Source organism: Jaculus jaculus, chromosome 9, assembly GCF_020740685.1.
Source record: "Jaculus jaculus isolate mJacJac1 chromosome 9, mJacJac1.mat.Y.cur, whole genome shotgun sequence".
Classification (NCBI taxonomy): Eukaryota; Metazoa; Chordata; class Mammalia; order Rodentia; family Dipodidae; genus Jaculus; species Jaculus jaculus.
In genome coordinates, this window is record NC_059110.1 from 17,501,640 (window position 1) to 17,527,577 (window position 25,938).

General features: G+C 44.5%; 1 protein-coding gene and 1 long non-coding RNA gene across 5 annotated transcripts in view; one reads left to right on the plus strand and one right to left on the minus strand.

Moving 5' to 3' along the window:
• Sash1 (SAM and SH3 domain containing 1) overlaps positions 1 to 25,938 on the minus strand; it is a 252,044-nt gene that overhangs the window by 52,345 nt on the left and 173,761 nt on the right. For all 4 annotated transcript variants that reach the window (XM_045158593.1, XM_045158595.1, XM_045158592.1 and 1 more), the window contains 4 exons: positions 19,638 to 19,678; positions 16,946 to 17,032; positions 14,266 to 14,378; positions 8,976 to 9,077 (listed from right to left, as the gene is read on the minus strand). In XM_045158593.1, coding sequence (XP_045014528.1) covers positions 8,976 to 9,077; positions 14,266 to 14,378; positions 16,946 to 17,032; positions 19,638 to 19,678 — 343 coding nt within the window. The remainder of the gene's footprint in view (positions 1 to 8,975; positions 9,078 to 14,265; positions 14,379 to 16,945; positions 17,033 to 19,637; positions 19,679 to 25,938) is intronic.
• On the plus strand, positions 16,487 to 23,629 carry LOC123463411. Its single transcript, XR_006638919.1, has 3 exons — positions 16,487 to 16,656; positions 21,598 to 21,746; positions 23,336 to 23,629. It is a non-coding gene; the product is annotated as an uncharacterized LOC123463411 (long non-coding RNA).

Consider the following 25,938-nt stretch of genomic DNA (forward strand, 5'->3'; position numbering starts at 1 on the left):
AAAAATCAAACTTCTGACAAATGTTAACTTGTAAACATTACCTGAAAGGTCCTTCTAGCGGAAAAAATATATTCAAAACTAACACATCAAGAATGGCTCAGTGGGCTGGAGGAATGGCTTAGCAGTTAAGGCGTTCACCTGCAAAGCCAAAGGACCCAAGTTCAATTCCCCAGGACCCACGTTAGCCAGATGCACAAGGGGGCACATGCGTCTGGAGTTCGTTTGTTATGGTAGGAGGCCCTGGCATGCCCATTCTCTCTCTCTCTCCTTCTGACAAATAAATAAATAAATAAAATATTTTTTTAAAAAAAGAATGGTTCAGTTAGAAGCCAGGCATGTAGGTAGGTACCTGCTTTAGTCCCAGATACTTGGGAGGCTGTGGTAGGAGGATTTCTTGAGCCCAGGAGTTTAGGGTAAGCCTGGGCAACATAGACTGGCATCTCTCAAGTGAACAAAACCCTTCTAGATTCAAACCGGAATAACAGACCTTATAGAAGAGTGCTAATATTTGGTCCCCATAATGGGTCAAAATGCAATGTGCTCAGGGTACCTAAGTTAGTATAATATGGTGACAGTGTTAACCTCTTGTCATACATAGAAATTGGGCCATTTGCTGTCAGAATGGCTAAAAGGAACCATATGGGATGCTATGGAATTTGGCATATACCAAAATTGCTAATCATCCGTTTCAAAGTTCAAGTTTAGACTAAGGCTATTGCAATCTCCCCTTCCAAAATGTCAAAACTGAATTCTCTGGCTTGGAGATAAGCCCTGTTACTGGGCAGATGAAATGGCTGTGAGGAGCCTAGGAAAGGACTGCAGGCGTGGTTCACTGGAAGGCACTTGCACAGCAAGCACAGAGCCTTGCATTCCATTCCTAGAACTACACACAAAAAAAGGAAACAAACAAACAAAAAAAGAAACACCTGAAAATTTGTGGCTTACAATTTTAGAAAGTTCCCCAAAGCTTTAACATCTTGTAATAGAGGGGTATTTTAGTCTTGACCTTGGAAGCCTCCCATCAAGAACACTTAAAATAGCAAAAGGTGAAGAAGCAGTCACACACATGCAGGCTCGCTGCTGCCCGCCACTTTGGACACAGTCCAAGCACGTGGCTCTCCTGTACCTCCAAGCACGTCAGCGGGCAGATCTGCAGATGGAAGGAAAGACTGTTATGGAGACGTACTCAACGAGGGGCGCTGTGATACCACCGCAGTCCTGACATGGCATTCTGTACACGGACACTTCCCAACTCTCCATTTCCCCACCTGGAGAAATAAACACTTGGGAAAGGATGACTGGCTTGCCAGAATAAATCACTTCATGACACACCTCATGACACTTGCTTCCCTCAAGCAAGGAGCTCCAGCTCCAGAAACAGTCCAGCATTTTCTAGAACACATGAAATAAAGTAACCAATGAGACTAAAATCCATGTTCACAACACATGGCTGCCCATGAGCTTTTGTGCTTGATTATTACTATTGCTTGAATTTTTTCTCTGTGCATGTATCTATTTAAACCAATTTAAATAATATGTTTAATACTTGTGGATTCATTTTCTTTAGAAACCTATTTCAGGATAAGCATTTTCACTAATATTCAAGCACCAAGGATGGGGGAGATGGCTCAGCAGTTAAAGGTGGTGGCCTCCGGTCAATTCCCCAGTGCCCACTTAAAGTGTTGCATGCACCTAGAGCTCATTTACAGTGCTGGGAGGCACTAGTGCACCCATTCTCCCCCTTTCCCATAGCTCCTCTCTCCCCCTTTACAAATAAAAAATATACTCAAGCACCAAGTACAGTTAACCAACTCTTAGACATTCACTCTCCTTAGACATAAAACCAATTATTTACTAAGATTTCGTCGCCATAGGTAAAAGCTATAAAACCCAGCATGACAGAGATCATAATTTCTTTCTTTCTTGTTTTTGTTTGTTTGTTTGCCTTTGTTTGTTTTTCAAGGTAGAGTCTCATCTAGCTCAGGTTGACCTGGAATTCACTATGTAGTCTCAGGGTAGCCTTGAACTCACAGTGATCCTCCTACATCTGCCTCCCGAGTGCTGAGATTAAAGGCATGCGCCACCATGTCTGGCTTAATTTCTTTATTTTTTTTATTTTTATTCATTTATTTGAGAGCAAAAGACAGAGGAAGAAAGAGGCAGAGAGAGAATGGGTGCGCCAGGGCCTCCAGCCACTGCAAAAGAACGCCAGATGAGTGCGCCCCCTTGTGCATCTGGCTAACGTGGTTCCCGAGTAATCGAGCCTCGAACCAAGGTCCTCAGGCTTCACAGGCAAATGCTTAACCGCTAAGCCATCTCTCCAGCCCTTCTTTATTATTTTATCATTGGGTAATATCAATGATTAAACCCAGAGCCTTGCACATGCTAGGCAAGTGCTCTATCACTGAGCTGCATGCCCAGACATAGTTTCTTTAAATGTTCTTTTCCTAATATTTTACTTATTTATTTATTGAGAGAAAATGAGAGCACCAGGGCCTCTAGCCATTGCAAATGAACTTCTGATGCATGTATCACCATGTGTATCTGGCTAATGGGGAACCGAACCTGGGTCCTTAGGCTTTGCAGACAAACACCTTAACCACTAAGTCATCTCTCCAGCCCTCAAATGTAATTTTAGCACATGGTAAGCCAAACCTTAAGGCACAAAGTTGACAACCTTCCTCCTGGTAGAAAGCATAACAAACCTGCTAATAAGTTAAAGTGAAAAATACTGGGCTGGAGAGATGGCTTAGCAGTTAAGGCAAATGCTTGCCAAACCAAAGGACCTCGGTTCGATTCCCCAGGACCCACATAAGCCAGAGGCATAAGGTGGCTCATGCGTCTGGAGTTCATTTGCAGTGGCTAGAGGCCCTGGCATGCACATTCTCTTTCTTTCTCCCCTTCTTTCTCTCTTGCTTTCTCAAATAAATAAATAAAATAAAATAAAATATTTTTTAAATGAAGAATATTAAAGTAAATTCAGATAGTTAACAACGATTATAGTTAAAATCTTAACCAAAACCCTTCAAATACTCCCATGCTCACAACAGAAGTTCATTATTAATGAAAAACGGCTCAGAACAGATGCTCCTTTGGCAAAGAGAAAGCTATTTTTCACTTCCCTTGGTAACTATCTTTAGTACTTAACACTCTTACAGACATGGGCTGTGCATATGGGTTTATTGTGAGGCAACATGCAATCATCTAGCATCAGTCATGGGGGTGGGGAAGCTGATGAGATCAGTGAACACGAAATCCAAAGGCTATCCGACATCAATATAGGCATTGAGGTCTGGTGACAAAGGCCTCATGATCCCTGGAACTTCCATGGCCTGGGCATTCCTGACAGCCAGTGGCCTATTTTCATCGCAGTATAGAAAAGGATCAACAGAAAACTCAAAGTCGCCTTGCTCATGGTAGCCAAGGGGTTTGTCACAGCAGGAATCATTTTAAGTCAACTGCCCTGCCATGGAGGAACAGTCAGAATAAAGACTGGGAATATTCTGGATGAAGTTTGGAGCCAAGACTCCATAAAAACACCGCAAAGGCCAGAATTGGGATAAGAGGATTGGGACTGCTATCAATTTCAAGGGCACTTCAGTCAGTGCATGGGCTGGACATAGTCCTGCACACAGCACGACCAAGCGGATGTGGGTGTCTGCAGAGAGCAAACCAGCAAAAGACCCAGTAAATACTGCGGCTTTAGAAAACTTCATTAATGGGGTTGAAGAGATACATTAGTGGTTAAGGTGATTGCCTGCAAAGCCAAAGGACCCATGTTCAACTCCCCAGGACCCACATAAGCCAGATGCATAAGGGGGCACACACATCTGGAGTTCATTTGCAGTGGTTGGAGGCCCTGGCACACCTATTCTCTACCTATTTTTGTATCTCTATCTCTCAAATAAATAAATATAAATAAAACATTCTTTAAAAGCTCCATTAATGTGGGCTCCATCTCTATCACCCATGCCTCTCAATGAACACCGAAGTCTCTCCTTAGTTCTGGAAGATTGTGTCCCCAGCACACTGTTTCTGACCCTTCATTCAGCTAGGACAAGCTGTTTTCCAGCGACCTGGTATGAGCGAGTTTGGCAATAAAATACTAATGGGAATGAGTTTGTGGTATCTGAATATAGTATATGAAGATATGGGAGTGAAGTTTTTGTTTGGTTTTGTTTTTCAAGGTAGGGTCCTGATGTAGCCCAGGCTGACCTGGAATTCTCTATAGAGCCTCAAGCTGGCCTTGAACTTGCGGCAATCCTCTTACCTCTGCCTCGCCAAGTGCTGGAATAAAAGGAGTGTGCCACCATGCCTGGCTGGGTGTGGCATTTAACCTCTGTGCTCAAGTGTCAGCTGCCAGGGCTAGGCCTCTCCTTGTCTCTGTAACGCACACATATGGCACTGTGCCCACCGTCAGGTACGCGCACCACACGCTTCTCCCACGATGTGTGCAAGAGGGCAAAATGCTTGACCCTTCCGACTCATTTCATTCTGACACTGCACAGCTCAGACTGACCCTCTCCAAAGGATCCAACAAGACAGTCCCTCCCAGTGTTTCTTAGCAGCTTGCACAACATGCCCCACAAACCTCAACATGCACTAGCTTCTTCCTAAATGGTATGACTCTCTTCTTGTGGACTAAGTGAAGTTTTGCTATAATCATGTTCCTTTGATGGAACAAGTCTTTTAACCTCTCCCTGGGCTCCGAGGCTATTAATCAGTACAATATAGAGCAGGTCTGATCTAAAGGACCCACTATGGACAACTGGGTTTTTGTTTTGCCCAGAGCTGGGTTTGAATCAGATCTTTCATGAGTTACTATATTTACTCTTGCTTCATGATTTACACTTATGTTAGTCTGTAGGGTGTAGGATGAGAGACGCAGAGAGGCAGAAGGCACATTGAAAACCATGGACCTTTTTTTTTATTACCTCATAGTCCCAGGACACAGGGCTGGCTAGCCTATGACACATTTGTTGCTATGAATGCTAACTTCTCACGTCTCTTGCATATAATAGTAAGTGAAGCCGGGTTTTTAATTCATAATCTTTTAGCTGCAATTGAAACTTGTGCTTTTTTCCCCCAGGAAATCAGAGACAAGAAGGTAGTGGGAAGGCTTTATGCATTTCTGATAAACTACCATTTGCTGCTTAGATGTAAAGAAAGTTAAAACACTCTATCCATAGCTGCAAGACATAAAAACATGTTATCAAAGCAGCCAGTAAGGATGAATGTTAAATAAGCTTTTCTTATTAAGTTTCTCAGTGGTTAATAATGCTGGACACTGGGCTAGTTACTTTCTGGTCAGGCAAAGAACAAAGCATACTTGTCATACTCAAGGAACTTGCTATTTCCAAGGAGGCCAAAATAGACATAATTATTTTTGATAGTCTAAGATAACTGCTTAAGATTGTTTTATGAATCTGGCTTAGCAAAAATAGAATAGGAAGCAAGAAATATGCTTAAGTAGGCTAAAGAAAGTTTCATAGAGGAAGTTAAGAACTGGGCTTCACCTTGAAGGATGCACAGATTTCTTTCTTTCTTTCTTTTTTTTTTTTTTGAGTTGTGTAGCCCTTTATTAGCAACTAAAATAGAAGGTATCTGTTGTACAACACGGGCAGTAATCGTCTATAACTGGAGATTTATTATATTCTAATACAGATCATTTATAAATGCAAATTCTTTATTAAAAAGCTTCGACCCCTTTTGTCTGTGTACAACTTAAGGATGCACAGATTTCTATGAGGAAAGAAATTTAGCTAGAGGAAATTGCATGGGCTAAAACTCAGAAGTATGAAGACACAGAGTGTGTTCAGTAATGAATGCAAGATCCAATGTAGCTGGAATAGAGGGTGTTGGGTGTGGGACTAAAAGATGAGATCAGAGAAAATGACTATAGCAAAATCACATAAACATTGAGTATGCTAAGAAGTATAAAATCCACTTTATGAAAATGAGAAAGCAGCAGGCTAAAAAATATGATTGCAAGAAGAAAAAGAAGAAGAGGATGAAGAGGAGGAAAAGGATGAAGAAGAAGGAAGGAGGAAGAAAAAGATGACTGGCTCTATTGGGCATGAACACAAGGTTGGAGACATGGAGGTAGAATGGCTTCCAAATTTTTTAAAGAAGTATAATATAACATGGCAGCAACTACATAACACATGCAAAAGATAACTCACTCCCTTCTTGTTGCATGCATTTGAGGATGGTAGCATGCAATGTGTATCTGAAATTCTGGATTTAAAGTTCCTACAACTCCTGTGGATTTCCTAGTTAAAAAACATTTTTGGTCATATTAAAATTGTGTGAATAATAAAAGAAATTCAAATTGGAAAAGGTGACAAATTACCTCTTTTTGTACAGGACACAAGCTTCTGTGTAGAGAACCCTAAGGTGATGCTCAAGCACGTGCGTGTTTACACTGCCAGAGTGAACAAGCAATTCAGCAAAGTTACAACAACCAGCACAATGAAAGCCAGTTACATAAGTAACCTAGACAGGAAGTCAAGAAAACGAGTCCATTTACAATAGCACCAAAAAATATTAAAGACAAGCAGTTAAGGCACTTGCCTGCAAGGTCAAAGGACCCAGGTTCGATTCTCCAGTACCCACGTAAACCAGATATACAAGGTAGCACATGCACCTGGAGTTTGTTTGCAGCATCTGAAGGCCCTGATAAGCCCATTCTCTCTATATATGCCTCTTTCTCTCTCTCTCAAATAAATAAATAAAAATATATTAAAAGCAATATTTTTTCACAGACACCTGCAAAACATTGCTGAAACTGACAGAGAAATAAATGAAAAGATATCTTATGTTCATGGGACTAGAAAATTTTGGAGCATTCACATGACAATACTTAACTACCTACTTCTACCAACAGATTTGATATAATTTTATCAAAATCTCAATAGCAGCTTCTATAAAGATAGAAAAATTTATTCTAAAATCATAAAGAATCTCAAGGGATCTCAAATACTTAAAACTATCTTTACAAAATAAATAAAATTGGTAGATTCATACTTCCTAATTTTAAAACTTAGTATGAAGCTACCGTTATCAAAACAGTAAGGTATGAGGCAGGAAACATTCAGATTATCTATGCTAATGTAACAAACTAGACAGTCCACATAGATATGTTCAACTAGTATTCAAAATGAGTGCCAAGACCATTCATTGGGGGAGGAAATAGGCTTCTCAACAGATGTTTCTGGAAAAACTAGATTTACAAGCTGAGGAGCTGTTAGCTCAATATGGGTCAGAGACCCAAACTTAGAGTTTTGTAAAACCACCAGCAGAAAAGAGTCACATCATCTTGGGTTTGGCAATGATATGACACCCAAAATATAGACAACAAAAGAAAAAGATAATAAAATAAATGAATTTCAAAATTAACAACTTTTCTATATCAAAGATCCCAGCCACATAGTAAAAAGAAAACCCACAGAATGGGAGAAAATACTTACAAACCATATATCTGATAAAGTACTAATGCCTAGAACATATAAAGAACTTTTACAACCCAACAACAGCTCGTATGCAAACACACAAACTTCACAATTCAAGAGGGCAAAGGACTTGAACAGACATTCCTCTAAACATATACAAATGGCCCATATGTATATGAAAAGATGTTCAACACAATTGACTATCAGGAAAATGTATATCAAGAACAAATTAAGTAACATTTCATAAACATTTCATAAAGGCATAAAGGGCAAAGTATAGAATGCTGTTGAGAAAAGAGTGAAGTTGGAACCTTTATGCACTGCTGACAGGAATGTAAAATAGTATAATTACAGAAGAGAACATATAGCCATCTTCAAAAAGGCAAGCATATAATTATCATTTGATTCAGCAATTTGCATCCAGATGTGACCGGCAGGATGGACAGCACACAGTGAACAAACTGTGGACTAAGTTCATACTGACACTGTTCACAACAGCTAAAGGGTGGAGACAACACCTGTGCCTCCCAACCAATGAACACATAAATAAAACACGGTATATATCCACAGGGAATATTAGATATGTAGAAAGACAGAAAATTCCAATACATTCTGCAACTTTGATGAATCTTGAGAACATTATGCCAACTGAAATAAACCAGACACAGAAGGATAAATGTAGAGTGATTCTGGGTTGAGAGATGGCACAGTAGTTAAAGGTACTGGTTTACAAAGCCTGACAGTCTGGGTTTGATTCTCCAGTACCCAAGTAAAGCCAGATGCACAAGGTGGTGCATAAGTATGGAGTTCATTTGCCCTGGAGGGAGGTCATTCTCCCTTTCTCTCATAAGTAAATAAAAGATATTCTTTATTTTTATTTGTTTATTTGGGAGAAGGAGAGAGAAAGAGAGAGAGAGAGAAGGGCTTCCAGCCACCGCAAACAAACTCCAGATGCATGCGCCTCCTTGTGCATCTGGCTTACATGGGTCCTTGGGAATCCAACAGAGGTCCTTTGGCTTTGCAGGCAAGCTACCTTAACTGCTAAGCCATTTCTGCAGCCCTAAAATATATATATATATTTAAATATAGGGTAAGTCCCTTCCTGCAGGATATCTAGAATAGTCAAACTCATAGAGATACAAAGTACAACAGAGGTAGCCAGGACCTGGGGTTTGGGGACAGGAACTGCTTAACAGATGTAGTTTCTGTTGGAATGATGAGAAACTTCTAGAAACGGATTATGCTGTTGGTTGCCCAACAATGTGAAAGCAGTTATTGAAACTAAATTGGACACTGCAGGATGGTTAGTGTGGTAAATGCTCTTGTCATGTCTACTTAAACATAAGAAGAAGAACCCAAGAAACTCAGGCTGAATAGCACAACTGTGGCCACAGCTGAGCCTCTGTCAGGTACAGAAGTCTGCAGGAAGAGACACTGGGAGAGCGGGGCGCTGCAGCAAGAAAGGCAGAGGCCAGGCTCCCCGGTCATCAGGAGAGGCCGTGAACTGAGAGACTGCAGACTCACGTTGCAGGTGGATGAGCCGTCCAGTGTCGGGTAGGAGCCGTCGGGCCAGTCGGCAGGGTCCAAGGCAGCTGACTGCCGGCGCTGGGCCTCATACTCCTTGAGCTGCAGCGAAAAGAAATGGAAGACTGAGGTGGAAATCCTCTAGTGCACAACGGAGACCACTGTGGCCACCCGCTCCATGCCGGCATTCCGCACTGTGAGGTGTCCCTCAAAGATGAGTTTTCCAGAACCAGCAGAGTGCCCTGCCTGGGGTTTGTAATCTAGGTTGGAACAACAGACACTCAACTGACTCTAGACTGCTCCAAAGACAACTTCGATTTTCCTGCTCCAATCTCAAACTTATCTTTCCTTAGTGTAATTATGTCTGAAACAGAAATTGCCTGTATGTGACCACCAAACAGCCACTGCATGTGTATAGGCCAAAAATGAGCCCTCATGGGGCTGGGGAGATGCTCAGTGGGTAAATAACTTGCTGTACAAGCATGAGGACCTGAGTTCGGATCCCTAGCGCCCACATGAAGATAGGCTGCAGTGGTGTGCACCATTGGCAGTGACATTCTCGGTGCTGGGACAAAACACTGGACCAGAAGCAGCTTATAGGAGGAAAGGGTTTATTTCATGTTTATAGGTTTTGGGTTTCTTTTCATTTCTTTTTTTGAGGTAGAATTTCATTCTAGCCCTGGCTGACCTTCAATTCACTATGTAGTCTCAGGATGGCCATGAGCTCACACCGATCCTCCTACTTCTGCCTCCTGCGCCATAGGCTCGACAGTTTTGTTTTGTTGGTTTTTTTTTTTTTTGTTTTGTTTTTAAATTTGCAAGCAAACACAAAGGTATAGAGTCAGGAAGAGAGAATGGGTGGGCCAGGGCCTCCAACCACTGCAAACAAATTTCAGATGCAGGAGCCACTTTGCGCATCTGGCTTTTACACGGGTACTGGGGAATCGAACCCAGGTCACCTCTGCATGTAGGCTTCTTAACCACTGAGCAATCTCCATCCCCATGCTTACAATTCCAAGGGGATTTCTCAGCATGGCACAGAAAATCATGGCAACTGGCTCACATCTTCATGTATCAGTGGCAGAGAAAGAACAGCGAGAAATCTGGCTGGAGGCTAGTCAACACGACCCCCCAGTGACCTCCACCTCCAGCAAGGCTCCCCCACCCAGAAGCCCCTCCAGCTGGGGCCGGGGAGAAAGCTCAATCACACAACTTGAGGCTGTGGGACACATCCATATTCAAGCTGCCACAGCATCTATAACCCCAGTGCTGGGAAGGCAAAAACAGAAGGATCCTTGGGCCATGACTCAGACTAGCTGAATCAGTCAGCTCCAGGTGTAGTGAGAGACTCCGTTTCCAAAAAACAAGGAGGAGAGTAGTTGAGGGTGATGCCAGCTGTTGAACTTTGCCCTCTGCAAGTGTGCAGAAGTGCACGAGCACCCACAAACACGCATGTGCCCACACACCCTTAGTAAATTAAATTAGTAGCTGGAAATTGTGTTATAAAGAAACTGTCAACTACCTAGGTTCCCATAAAAATGTTTTTGTTTTACAAAAACTGACTTCCTTAAAACATACGCAGTTAGCATCCACCACAAAACCCCTGGGAAAGGTTTGGGCTGTCATTACAGAGAACTGCTCTGTTGATAAAATACAAACATCATACATTAAGCTGTCTTTATAGATCCTACTTGCTTTCTTTAAATATTTTTATTTATTTATTTACAGGCAGAGAGGTTGAGAGAGAGACACAGAGAGAAAGGGGAATATGAACGAGCATGCCAAAGCCTCTAGCAACTGCAAACTAACTCCAGATGCATGTGCCACTTCCCGCATCTGGCTTTATGTGGTTACTGGAGAATCAAACCTGGGTCGTTAGGTGTTGCAGGCAAGTGCCAAAACCACTGAGCCATCTCTCCAGCCCTAAATTCTACTTTCAAAAAGAGTAGTTTTATAAACTCCATTGGCTCCAAATGCTCTTGCTACTTACAGTGTTGTTCGCCTATCAGTTCCTGGCAGCCTTTCACATTGATCATCATTTGTATTGGACAGTTGGTTTTCAAGGATGTGACTCCTAGCTGTTTACATTACAATGGAGGGAGATCCATCCAGAGGGTTAAATTCATACAAATGAAACATGGTGGATCAAATTCACTTGATGTGAACACAGATAGAATGTTTCCCACTGTAATGACACCCAGCTCACAATGGCACCCAGCTCGCAATGGCATGCTGCCCAGTCCTCTCTTCCAATGCCATCCTGTAATCATGGATCAGAATTCAAACCCAGAAGTTCTCCCCATGAGACGTTGAATCTTTGCTCGATAGAGAAAGGCTCACCACCCGATGAATGTTCTGGAGGATGGTCTACCTGATACAGGACTCCTTCATTACTTTTCCTACTGGCTCTACGAGGTACTTTGTCACATTTTCTCTTGCTTTAAGAAAACTGAACGGGGAGCATCCCTTGCAAACACAGGTGCTGTGAAATGGTGGAGAACATCGGCATGCACATGCCCCATTTTGCTACTACAGCAACGTGCCGCCGCACACCCCACCAGAGGACAGTGGCGCACAGCTCTGTTCGTTTCATGTGCATTTTCCAGGAATTCAATTGACCTTTTCCCAAATGTTACAGCATGCACAAGGGTGGAACTAGAGAAAAAAAAAATACAGGGATGTTTCTGCCCTGCCCAGTGGCTGTGCTGGATGTTCAAAGGTATGGTTAACAGACCAGGCTAAGGATGACCATCTATGACATGGGCAGGGGGTTGTCACCCATCACCTGCTCCCTTCCTACTCAGGCACTAATATGCTTATCTGCTGTAAGCCTGGCAACTCTGCCCTGCACTGCCATCGACCGTGGGCACAACCACACTTCTAACCTGCAGATGGAGAAAAGCCAACGAGTGGGTGTCCCAAGGCGATCCACGCCTCCAGATCTCCTACTAAGTCTGACCTTACCATCCTCTCACCTGCATGCTTTTCTTGTGTCACTGTCTCAGCAACAACACCTTTAAGCTATCAAGGTATAGAGTCAGGTACACCGGACCATACAGAGCTGCTATGTCACTGCGGGGTTCTGGACCATTACTACTCCATGCAGCGGTTGCTTTGGTTTCTGTGGCTCTCTCTCCACCAAAACTCATGTGAACTTTGGCTCCCAGGTGGCCATTCTAGGTGTGAAACGCAGTTCTGGAGGCTCTCCCCTGAGTGGTATTAACAGGAAGGTAGGTGTGGTCTCCTTTACCCTCTTGGCTTCTTTTGCCATGGCACATGTCTCTCCCATCCAGGTGAAAGAGCATGCAAGCCCACCTTGGATGAGCCCAGCTAACCTACCACACACTGACCGCACACTTCCCAGTCTCTGGAACTGCAAACCGAGAAGTATTTGCATTGACAACTTTCTCAGTCCAAAGGTAACGTTGCAGCTTATTTCAAGTACTTTAAATTATCTGAAGGTTTTCATAGTTTCTAACCCTCTCTATATATGGCTTCTCTGCATGATGCTGAACCAACTGTTCAATGTGAAAATGAAGAATGATTCAGTCCATTGGTCAACAACAAAGCAGGAAATATCAAATAAATTATTGTCTCTTAATCACATATGCTACACTAGAGATAAATTAGCATTCTAGTGTCTAATTTAGCCTATAAGAGATAAAACATAATAAACTACAATTAATATCTATTTAGATAGAAAAGACAAAAGATAACTCTGATATTATATAAATGAAGTTTATAATGTTTTCAATGTATTTAATTTTAATAATTGCATTTTTATAACTGATTACATTTTCATCCTTTTCAAAAGGTTTGCATATCATAAAATGGCATTCAGAGGGCCATTTTCATTACTAAAGTGACCACATATTCATAATATCTGCCATTTATCCAACTGTCCATTCCTTTGCATTCACGGAATGTAGTCATTGTGACAGTCAGTCTTCATTGTCAGCTTAACTGGTTGTGGCACCACACAGGAAACACACCGCTGGGCATGTCTGTGAGGGAAGACCCAACCTGAATGTGGATGGCACATCCTGTGGGCTGCGGTCCCAGACTGAACAAAAAGAGAAAAGAGGTCTGGAGGGAAGGCTTAGTGGTTAGGGATGGTTGCCTGAGAAGCCTAGGGACTCAGGTTGATTTCCCAGATTCCACGTAAGCCAGATGCACATGGAGACACATGTGACTGGAGTTTGTTTGCAGTGGCTAGAGGCACTGGCATGCCCACTTTCTCTCTCTCTGTCTTTGCAAATAAATAAATAAATAACTTTTAAAAAAAAAGAGAGGGAGAGGGAGAACAAGCATGCACCCGAATTTATCGGTCTCATTGTCCTGACTGGACAAAACATGACCAGCTCTTCCCACTGCTGCCACAACGTGCCACCGTGGTGGACTGTGCTCCCTCAAAGCAGGAGCCAAGGGAAATCCTGCCTTCTTTCCAGAAGGTGCTTGCAGCAAATATTTTGTCCCAGCAATAAGAAGTAACTGACACAAGTTTTCCTTCACATGCTGTAATGCTTTCATCAAAACAAAGAGAATGGAATTGTTTATATAATAATGTTGCTAACCTCATGACTACGAAAATGTCATCAAAATTTTATTTTAGAGCTGGGTGTGGTGGTGCACACCTTTAATCCCAGTACTCTGGAGACAGCAGTAGGAGGATCATTGTGAGTTCGAGGCCACCCTGAGACTACACAGTGAATTCCCAGGTCAGCCTGAGCTAGCAAGATACCCTACCTCAGGAAACCAAAACAAGAAAGAAAGAAAGGGGGGGGGGAGAGAAAGAAAGAAAGAGAAAAAGAAAGTTATTTTAGGGCTGGCAAGATGGCTTAACAGTCACAACATTTGCATGAGAAACCTAAGGACCCAGGTTTGATTCCCCAGTACACACATAAGACAGATGCACAAGGTGGCACATGTGTTTGGAGTTTGTTTGTAGTAGCTACAGGCCCTGGCATGTCCATTCTCTTTATCTGCCCTCCTTCCCTTCCTAGCTACCTCCTTCCCTTTCACCCTCCATCTCTCTCCAAATAAATAAATAAAACTATAAATATTCTAAAAAGGAAGGAAAAGCTAACATTTAAGAAAACGTTATTTTATAGGTTGACAACGGAGCTCAGTGGCAGAGCAGTTGACAAACATGCACAAGTCCCTGGAACTGATGCCCAGCACGGGGGTGGGGGGGTACTTTAGATACAGTATTCCAATACTTGATGATGCCCCAAGGTAATCTTCAATTTAAACAGGCGAGCTGATAAAGCAGATGCCCCTGTGCTCTCACCCGAGCAAGGGCTTCCTCAATGGTGATCATCTTCTCTTTGACCATCATCATGAGCTGGATTCGCTCCTCATCACTCATAGTGATCTCACTCGCCACATAGCCAACATCTTCTCCTGGAGAGCAAGGACAAAGGACAACAAGAGATGAAACAAGACACTGGCCCAAAGCCTGCTGTCTCCTGTGAGGGAAGGACAGTCCCAGGGCACCGTCTGCCTTGTATGATACTGATGGAGCCATGAGAAGAAACAAGACGCTTCTCTGGAGATCAAGAAGCCCATCTACTGGGAAACAGGCCTCAAGATTCAAGATGCATGCTGCTACAAAAGCAAAGTCTTTAAAACGACCAGAGTGGGAGTGAGGGTGTAGCGCCATGATTAAAGGTGCTTGCTTACAAAGCCTGAAGACCCAGGTTCGATTCCCCAGCACCCATGTAAAGCCAGACCACAAAGTAGTGCATGTGTCTGGAGTTCATTCGCAGTGACTAGTGGCCCTGAAGTGCCCATATACTCCCTCTTTGTCTTCACTGCACATATGCATGCACATGTGCATGTGACATTCAATGACCAGCACTTTTGAAATGGAGCATCTAGCTTGGGAAGGAAGTTCACAGGGAGTCCTTGTTACAGGTATAGCAAGAATCTCAAACACCCAAGCAGACCAGACAAGCGTTCAAACCTCCTTTGGGCTGTGCGTTCTAATTCCCCGTGCAGCGTACAATAAGATGAACACATATTTGCAAGGAGTGCGACAGAACTCTGCTGTGACCGAAGGAGGTCAGGCCACAGACTCAACTCTCTGTAACCGAACCAACCTTCCACCCCTTCAAAACTATCTGGCATTATTCCCCATAGGATGGGCACAGATGCATAAAATAACATGGTGAGCTGCCGGGGGGTGGGGGGTGGGGGGTGCACGCCTTTAATCCCAGCACTTGGGAGGCAGAAGTAGGAAGATCTCCATAAATTCGAGGCCACCTTGACACAACAGTGAATCCAGGTCAGCCTGAGCTAGAGCGAGACCCTACCTCGAAAAACAAAAACAAAAACAAAAACAAAAACAAAAACAAAAACAAACAAACAAATAACATGGTGAGCTTATTGGAAGAAAGGTACTACACGCTTATATCTGGAGTATTTCCATAAATAGGTCTCAGGACTGAGAGGGAATGTCAACATCTAACTCTGAGCTGAAGGTTGCCAGAACTTCAGAAGAAGGGCATCCCCCTTAGATTCCTTCTAAAGCTTCTCCCCACAAAATAGACTGCTGTCTGTCCCTTTATGCACTTGCACTCCACTGGTCAGCCTGTGGGGAAGGCTGTAAGCAGCAGAGGGCTAACATCTGGCCCTCTTCTCTCTCCGCTGCTCTGTCTTCCACAGACGCATTTCACTAGCATCTGGAAATGTCAGAATCACAGCCATGGCTGCATGTGCCCTTCAGTGGACAGGACGGGACAAAGGAGTTTAGCTGAAGAACTCATCCCAGGAGGAATTTGTCTCTCGTGTTTCCATATCTCATTTCCATCTTATACTCCATCCGTCCAGAAAGACCCCGCAAGTACCTCTGACAGCCACGCACCGGTATCAGAATGATGGGGCGTGCTGGTGAGATTCATTTCACTATCTGTGTCAAGTGATGGGAGCCAGTTGGGAATCTAACAAACCCTCACAGGCTGGGGACTGCGGGCTTCCTTCTTCCTGTGCTTTCTCCTGCTCTTTGCTGCTCTTTCTCCACTGTTTTCTTTCTAAGGAACACTTTGTTAGAAGCCAAGCTTTGTTTAGAATCCCGGAGGATCCTGGGTCTGCACCACAGAGGAGATCTTGGAGTAGTGGACACTCACTCCTCTAAAGTGGGACAACCGAGAAAAATAGCCACTAGAGAATTACCGCAGGTGAGCGCTGGGGTAGCTGACGTCCACGTCCCTCCTGTCTGCGTGGGAGGGAACGGAGTGGTCTTCTAATCAGGGAAGGACACATTACTTTGTGAAGGGAAATAAGCAGCGTCAGTGGGGAGCCATCAGCTAGTTTTATTTATTGATAACCTCATTCAACAAGACTGGGCTGTGGAAATGGGCTTGTTCCGATTTCCTGTGTGACTACTAGAAAAACATAAATTATGTAACTGGACCTCGGAGGGATGACATGTTTACTTGCTATCTAAACGACAACAGAAGACACGGCCTGGGGTAGAGCAGAAGCCCTTCACAAAAGCAGCCGGGGCAAGTTCCCATGATGTCAGACCCTGGGGGTTTCCAGGGGCAACAACCCCGTAAGTGTCCCTGACACAGAGCAGCATCAGAAGCTCCGGAGAATGCAGTCTCTGAGAAGGGCTGCGGACACGGGGCCCAAAGCTGACAACCAGGAGGACTCCCTTGGCCTTTGAGGGTACAGCTGGGTGAGTTTTAACGCGAAAGCTGTTGGGGAGGCTGGCGTGACCGGGCACATTAACGACTTGGTCTCTGCTATGGATCCATGAAGCCAAAGGGACTGCTAGCTTCTCCTGTGTCCTCTAAGAAAATGACGGCTCGAGGTTTGAAAGAAACGAATGGAATGTCAGAGCAGCGGGCCGATCTGCAGGCGCAGGCCATGGGCTACACTGCAGCTCGCAGCGTCTGTTTGGGGCAGAGCCCTCTGCACATGACGGCGCTCAAAGGGCCCACTGTCCGTCAGCCGCGGCACGGTACCTTTTGATGTCTGCCTCATTATTCCTTTTTGGTTCTTTCGGAAGTTCTGCCAGAAATACTTATTTTTCTTCTTCCAATCTCCTTTTCCTTTAAAGAAGAAAAAAAGAAAGCGATGAAGAAAAGATACAAGTGGTAAATTCACTGATAACAAAAGTAGCCTCTTTCTTATAATGTCAGGGCTTGAAAGAATACTGTGATTTCATAAAAAGGCAGTTTTTCCTCTTTCAATTTGTGAAAGACTGGGAAATGCCTATAAAGTTGTTTAAAAGAAATGCAAATTTCCTACTAGAAAAAAAAAATAACGCAAAACAATGGTGCAGTATGGCTAAGAAGAGAAATAGAGACCCATCAGAGGAGCCGGCCAGGCGCGCATCCTGTCCTCGTTTTGACGTGTGTTCAGTCAGTACTCCCCAAGCGGCCTAGGCCTGTGGTGACCCCCGCTGGCCCCAGCCACAGTCATTTCCACTGTGCCACAAATAGAAGAGTTTCAGAGGTTCACCCTGCTTTGTTGTTTACCCTATCGTCCAACCACCCTTGGTTTCATTTCTCTTATTTCAGGTTTAAAGAAGGGAACAGAATGGCTCTGGGCCCACTAGTCAACACAAATTGATCCATCTTGTTTTGCCAGGGTGTGTGGTTGGCATGGGTCTATGGCCAGGGCATGACATGATTCCCATCTCCTCCGTGGTTAAGTACTAAGTGATCTAACTAATGACGGATTTGCTAGGACACAGAGTTAAGAAAGACTCCAAGGTTGAGAGATGGCTCAGTGTTTAGTGGTGCCTGCTTGCAAAGTGTGATGGCCAGGCTGGATTCCCCAGGACCCATGTAAAGCCAGATGCACAAAGTACACATGTGTCTGGAGTTCCTTTGCAGTAGCAGGAGATCTTGGCAAGTCCATCCTCCTTCCCTCCCTCCCTCTCTCTCAAATAAATAAATAGTTAAAAAGAAAAAGAAAGCCGGGCATAGTGGCATGCGCCTTTACCCCCAGCACACAAGAGGCAGAGGTAGGAGGACTGCAGTGAGTTTGTGGTCACCTGAGTGAATCTCAGGTTAGCCTGGGCTATAGCGAGACCCTACCTCAAAACAAACAAACAAAAGCTGCTAGAAAGAAAAAGGGATCCAGTCTTTCTACAACATGTCCCAGCTCAGTCTCTCTCTAATCTCACATCTATTCAGACTATACCGGGGAGACTTGTTAGCTAAAGTGAATTCCTTACCATAGACAGACATTGTTAAAATGATCAATAATCACATGCAATCCCCTTTGAGGGCAACCTAAAGGGGGACAGTCGATGGACGAGGAGAGCGATCCTGTGTTCTTTTAAAGGAGCTAAGCAGTGGGGATGGCTGTCATTGTGCTGATGTGGCACAAAGCAGCAGCTCCATCACTGGTGCCTGTGTGGTTGCCCTGTGGCCACCGGAAAATCGGCCCAGCACAGTGGCCACAGTCTAGACTGATGGTGCCAAGCAATGGTGCATGGAGCAGGCATGTGGGGACCCCACCTCTTGTGTGTGCTCCTGGGCTAGCAAGGGTATCACTTGTCAAGGCAGTATGCCCTCATTTTAAGTGTCAACAGTCCCCAGAATCCCAAGAATAAAAGCAGAGCCCTTCAGCCTGAGAGGTCTTAGGGACACGGATCTCAAAGGCCAGCTTCACAGCCTCTGCTGCTCATGGACTCAACATGAAAGCAAATGTCAGCCTTGAAAAGTAAAATCAGACTGTCACTTATGTAGCCTTCTGCTGTGGCACTTTGGGAATATAAGGTATTCATTTGTCTGTAAACTCTATTTCCCTCCTCCCATTTTCATGTTTCTCCAATCGAGATAATAACCGTGATAGCTAACATCTGTCTAACACTTATTTTGCCCCAGCACTGTGTTAACGTGTCTCATTTAATATAACTTTTCAATGGAGAAGGGTCTTGCTATGTAGACCAGCTGCACTTGAAATCATAGCTTTCTGCCTCAGACTCCAAAGTACTGGGATGATAGACATACACCACCACACCCAGTGTTAATCGATTATCATTCTCATTTAAGAGAAAGAAAAACCAAGGCTTGGATAGACAAGTGACTTATCCAAAGTCTTAAAAACTGAGTTGGCAAAGTTGAGTCAAACCTGGCAGCCTCATTTGAGCATTTATTACTCACCCATGCACTCTCTGTCTCTTATTATATCATAAGTGGATTTTATAATCAAGGGTATATAAAATATATGACGCCTTAACATGCATCCTCTTTGATCTAAAAATTAAAATTGAAGGGTGTGTCCTAAGGACACTCTGAGGGATAGACTCAAGGATTTTTATGGCAGTATCATTTGCTCATGATCAAGAAAAAAATCAAAAACAACTGAAATGTTCAGCAAAGGAAAGCGTGGTTAAATAAATTATGGCACATATGGTATGATGCAGACTTATGCCTCTTACTTAAAGGAATATTCAAATTGTGTGCGAGATGCTTGTAACATATTTCATTTTAAAGAACCATAACAGTGTGTAGAATGTGACCCCACTTAAGATTTTTAATGGAAAAAAAGAGAATGAAGTTGTACAATCAAAATCTTAACAGTGTTCATTTCCAGATGGAAGGATTTGGGGTGAGTTCTGCCTTTTTACATGTCAACATCTCCTTAGGATGCGTGCAACGAAAATGATTAAATTGTTAAACCAAGGACAGTGGTACTGACCTACACAGCCGTCTTCAGAGTTTGATTTATGTAGAGGGTGCCTGGAAAAGAAAGATAAACTGGATTACTGGGGAGCCTTTCACTTTCATTGAAACCCCCCCTTGCTGGCCAGCCCTGCACCAACAGTGCTTAACCAAACCTGGGAAACTGGCATAGAAAATTTGTACAGAATCTTCACCGCTGGCCTTTCTCACTCTCCTGCTGGCTCCCAAGGGACGGACTTGAGTAACTCCAGCTAGGAACAGTATTACGTGAGGACAGGCATCACTAGAGGATGGCAGAACTAGCAACTCCAAGTTAAGTTCCCACTGTCGGTAAATCAGTGCAGGAAGCAGAAAAAAAACAGTACATAATGATGAAAAGAATACAGCACCACAAAGACCACCTAGGTCAACAGGGGAGTCATGTGGTCAGCAGGAGAAAAGAGCCAGGCTGGGGTGTGGGGAGACAGACAGGAGCAAGGAGCTGCTGCAGCTGGGGGCTGTCAGCCGGCCAAGTGACACGACCATCTCACCAGATCATCCAAAGCTCAAGAAGTCTGAAACCTGCCTTATTTTTTAACAGGTACATTTTAAAATATATGTTTCTTTATTTAAGAGAGACAGACAGAGGCAATGGGTGCGTTAGGGCCTCTAGCCACTGCAAACAAACGAACTTCAGACATATGCGCCATCTTGTGCATCTTTGGGTAGGTACTGGGAAATTGAACGTGGGTCCTTGGGCTTTGAAACAGACAAGCATTAAAAGCTGAGCCATCTCTCCAGTCCCAACAGCTCCATTTTTAAAATTATTTATTTATTTATTTATTTGAGAGCGACAGACACAGAGAGAAAGACTGATGGAGGGAGAGAGAGAGAATGGGCGCGCCAGGGCTTCCAGCCTCTGCAAACGAACTCCAGACGCGTGCGCCCCCCTGTGCATCTGGCTAACGTGGGACCTGGGGAAGCAAGCCTCGAACCGGGGTCCTTAGGCTTCACAGGCAAGCGCTTAACCGCTAAGCCATCTCTCCAGTCCCAACAGCTCCATTTTTAAAAGTCCTGTCAAATAGTTTAGTATTTGGGAATGGACTCAAGTTAATCAACATGTGTCTGCCTCACATTGCACCTTGAACCCGGCTGACAATGTTGACTGGCTGACACAGGTGAACCCAAGGAACATGGAGCATGAACCTTAGCCTAACACCATGCACTCCTCCACAATACCACAGATAACACCAACTCAACACAGAAGCCAGGGAAAGAAAGGAATATAAACACGGCAGACTTGGTGGCACACACCTCTAATCCAGCACTGGGGAGGCAAAGGTAGACAGACATATTATGAGTTTGAGGCCAGCCTGAGACTACATAGTGAACTAGTCTAGATCAGCCTGGGTAGAGTGAAACTCTACCTCAAAAAATAAAAATTAAAACTTAAAAATAAATAAAAAGACCAGTGGTGCATGCCTTTAATCCCAGCACTCAGGAGGCAGAGGTAGGAGGATGGCCATAAGTTCAAGGCCACCCTGAGACAACAGAGTGAATTCCAGGTCAGCCTGGTCTAGAGCGAGACCTTGCCTTGGAAAAAAAAAAAAAGACAAACAAATCAACAACCCAAAAAATAAGAATATAAATGTGGCTTGTCTCAAAAACACAAGAGTTGGGCTGGGGAGTTGTCTCAGTGGTTAAAGGTGCTTGCTTGCAAAGACTGCCAACCGGGTTCAATTCCCCAGTGCCCATGTAAAACCAGATGTACAAAGTGGCACATGCGTCCGGAGTTTGTTTGCAGTGGCTGGAGGCCCTGGCATGCCCATTCTCTTTATCATAGTCTGTCTCTCTCCTGTCAGTTGGTAGGTTGAAAGTCTGGAGGGCAAGTTCAGTGTCCTCATACTTGCAAAGGGTTGAAGGAACACCTAGATCAAAACATAATTTGCACACTCAGGGGGTTTATAACTGGATCTTGTCTCCAAATTTATTGCCAGAAGGTAAGAAGAAGATGTGTCTCGCACATCACGCAGCGCTCTGTGAATGCTCGGGACAGCAGCGGGGAGGCCAGGTTGTGCACGCCGAGGCCGAGGCGGGGCACACTGAAAACATGAGAGGCACAAGCAGGGCGTCCAGACTATCTAAGGTGAGCTGGTGCCTCCTCGGCAGGTAACACAACCTCAAATACCTGAGCTGAGGTCTCGGCGACTGGTTCCAAGGGCAAAGCGCTTGCCACGGAGGTATGGGGACCTGAGCTTGGATCCCCAGCAACCACATGAACGCGGGACGCAGTTGCACCTTCCTGTGATCCCAGCCCAGGTGTCAGGACTCACGGGCTAGTTAGTCTAGCTGAATGAGTGAGCTCAAGATTCAGTGAAACACCAGGTCTCAGAAAAAAGACAGCAGAGCTGGGGAGGTAGCTTCGCAGTGAGGCTTTTGCCTGTGAAGCCTAAGGACTCATGTTTGGCTCTCCAGAGCCCACGTAAGCCAGACACATAGTGACGCAAGCGTGCAAGGTCACACATGCGCACAGGGGGGCACACACGTCTGGAGTTTGAATGCAGTGACTGGAGGCCCTGGCATGGAAATTCTCTCTCCATCCCTCTCTCTCTCTCTCTCGCACTAAAAAAGGTAGTCTGTTGGGCTTACCACAAAAAAAGACACCAGACCTTGACCTCTGCCTCCACACACGTGTAGACCCACACATGAACATGAGTACATATCCACATGTACTCCATATGCATGCGCACATACAAATGCTTGAGATGCAGAGAAGAGGGGAGAGGAACCTTTCTTACACAGAGCCCCTGTACGGGACACTACTCTTCAGTACAGATGCAGGGACGCTGTCTGATGACTGGGCATCCAGGCTCTGTAAGCACCATCCTACGCTATGGCTGAGAGAACTACTTTGAACCAGCACAAAATTCAGAAAAATTCCATCATAATGTTTTAAGAAAAGACACAGGAAAACCTGTTGCAGAGAACAAAAGCTAGATTGGAATTCTTCCCTATTTATCATCTATCTATATGGTCTTCTAATAATTTTATTTATTTACTTGCAAGCAAAGAGAGAGAATGGGTACACCAGAGCCTCCGGCCACTGTGAACGAATTCCAGATGCATGCACCACTTTGTGCATCTGGCTTTACGTGGGAGAATTGAAGCCAGATCAATAGGTTTTGCAGGGAAGCATCTTAACCCACTGAGTCATCTCTCCAGCCTCTACTCATTTTTCTTTCCTCCATGCTCCCAACACAAAAGAAGTTATAAGGAAACATACCTGCTCATCAAATTAGGACTGAATAGGACATACTCTCCTTCCTCCCATACATGCAAAAACGAAAGGACCTAAACACACCTACTTGAAAGGCTTTCGCAAGGTAGTCATTTCAAATCCTATATGCATTCAGCCCAGATGTCTGCAGGATGCCACAAGACAGGGACAGGATTGAAGCATAAGAAATGGGACCCATAGGTTAGCGAGGGGTGAACAAGAATAAGAATGCTTACAGAAGATGACGGGTCAGGGGTGAGACTTGACCTTTTGTCTTCTATGTGGAGTGTGTTCACAGCACGGGAGGCACGTGTGTGTGTGGGGAAGCGCATATGCACGTGTGCACGCTGGGGGTCTGAACAAACTCAGGTCCTCAGGCTCTACAGCACGTTCCTCACCACTGAGCTATCTCTCCAGAGCCATGATGGCTGCTCTTGCTTGTCAACTTTACTTAATAGGGAAATGCTAAGATCACTGAAGCAACCCTGGGTGTATCTGTGCGTGTGTCTGCACAGACAATTGACTGAATGGGGAAGACGCGCCCATCCTGACTGCGGCAGCATCATGCAGGGCTGCAAAGGGAAGAAGGGAAGGAGCCATGAAGGCACAGCAGTCTTTCTGTGAGGAAAATACCCCCTCATGGTCTGCCACCAGACCCGTCCTGCCAGGAGACCCGCCCTGCCACGAGACCCGCCCTGCCACGAGACCCGTCCTGCCACGAGACCCGCCCTGCCACCAGACCCATCCTGACACCAGACTCAGCCCCAGCCCCTTGACATCCTGCATGGCCTCATGCCTGGAACAAGGAGCCAAAATAAACTCTTTTCCCTGAAGTTGTTTTGCTCTGGTTTTTGCCACAGTGATGAAGAGTGTACCCCGGGTAAGGAAGCAGGAGGGCAGGGTGAGGAAGAAAGCGAAGAGGAGAAGCAGAGCTACGCACTAGGGCACGTGGGAAGGGGTTAGAGCAATCAGTCAGCCAGCTGGCTGGAGATTAAGGCAGGAAATCCTTCAGAGAGAAATACTGTTCATGCTATGCTTGGTTCTTAAATTTAAACATCTTTCCTTTACATTTTTGGGCTCAAAATCCTGGTAACATGCATCCGTCCACCTTACTTCCACTAACCATTAACAGCAGAGAAAACTTTGCAACTTCTTCTCCACACACTGAAAGGCGCAAGGAAGCACAGGTGTCCCACTAGAGACCACGTCCAAGCACAACCGCAGCCCTGGATAAGACTGGTTCACAATGCACTATGAAGCATGCATTGACTTTTATTTGCTTTGAAAAAAATAACATTTTTATGGGAAAATAGTCTACAAAACTATTTCCTTAGTCCTTTAATGACTTACAACAATAAAGCTTATCAAGTGAAAAGCATTTTCACTATCACTTGATTAAATCTCTAACATTACATAGAACTGTGGCTTCTATAAGTTAAAGAGGTGGCTCATGAATCCATGGTCACTCAGCAACCACCAGGGACTACGTCTAGCGACTAACTGTGGCCCTGTTGTCCTGTATGTGTGTGTGTGTGTGTTCATATGGGGAGGGGTGCATCAATGTGAGGGTGCAAGCAGGTAGGCCAGAGGATAACCTTGGGTGCTGTTCCTTAGATAACGTCCCTTCTTACTGAGACAGGGTTTCTGGTTTAAAACCCTCCATGTAGTCAAGCCTGGCTGGCCGGTAAGCCCCAGGGCTCCTCCTGTCTCAGTCTGTGGGATTACAACCACCACAGCTGGCATTTCACGTGGGGAGGAGAGGAGAGGGAAGGAATCAAACTTGACTCAGGTCCCCAGTTCCTGTTGTCCTTTGAATGTATGTCTTGCCCTCCTTTTCTTAATAAAATGTAGATAACAGCAATTCAGCTTGATCAATGAAAAGCTCATAGGCTCTTTTTAAATTTTCTTTTATTAAATGTTTTTATTTATTTATCTGAAAGCAAGAAATAGGCAGGGAGAGTGAGAGAATGGGCTCTTCAGGGCCTCCAGCCACTGCAAACAAACTCTAGATGCATTCACCCCCTTGGGCATCTGGCTTACATGGGTCCGGGGAAATCGAACCTGGGTCCTTTGGCTTTGCAGGCAAACACCTTAACCACTAAACCATCGCTTCAGCCCCCCATTTCTAATTTTCTAACCCATCTTTTCATTCCTCCAGCCAAATGGGAATGCATGTACAATAACATAAAAATGCTTCTGAGGCTGGCCATGGTGGCATACGGTTTTAATCCCAGCATTTGGGAGGCAGAGGTAGTAGGGACGCCATGAGTTTGAGGACACACTGAGACTAGGCTCAGCCTGTGCAAGAGAGAGACCATTCCTTGAAAAAACAAACCAAAAAAAAAAAAAAGCTTCCAAACTTGCATATGAGAAAAGGAAAACTCACTGCTTCCTAATTATCCACAATGTAATTTTATTTTTTCATAAGTGTTCACTTGTTACGTTTTCATTATTTTTTATATATTTTCTTCAAATTGTCACATTTGGAGTCATTTTATCCTTGTGTTAGGCCATGTCAATATTGCTTGCATTCCCCCAGGACACCAGAAGATGGCACTGTAGCTTCTTCATTCAACTTAATGCAAGGAGTGGAACTTTGTTTTTAAAATTTCCCAAGTTCACAACCCTTAGACTGGCCAAGGCATAACAAACTATTACGTCCTAAGTGTGACCCTCCTCAACACATAAATTCTCAAAAGAGGAGAACGGCCTGTATGAGTGGTGGGGTGGTCGCTGGTGAGCAGGGTGCAAATACATGACAATCTCCTTGCTCCTCAAGACTTCTTAAAAAACTGATCTAGCAGACCCTGATATCAATGTCACCAAATTCCAGATTTGGATGACAGCAGGTGGGAGAAGTCATGTACTGATCTCTTGGTGGAAGAAGTGAATGCTCACCAGTCAGCCCCGAAAAGGCCTGCTCACAGTGGCCCCTCTTCCCTCCCGACCTTCCCGTGAAAGCTGGCTTGTGGGCCTTTGGGCTCCATTTCACTGTCAATGTAGTAAAAGAGGGACCCAGGAAGCAGTAATTAACATGGCACTGCACTGTGAAAGTCTATCT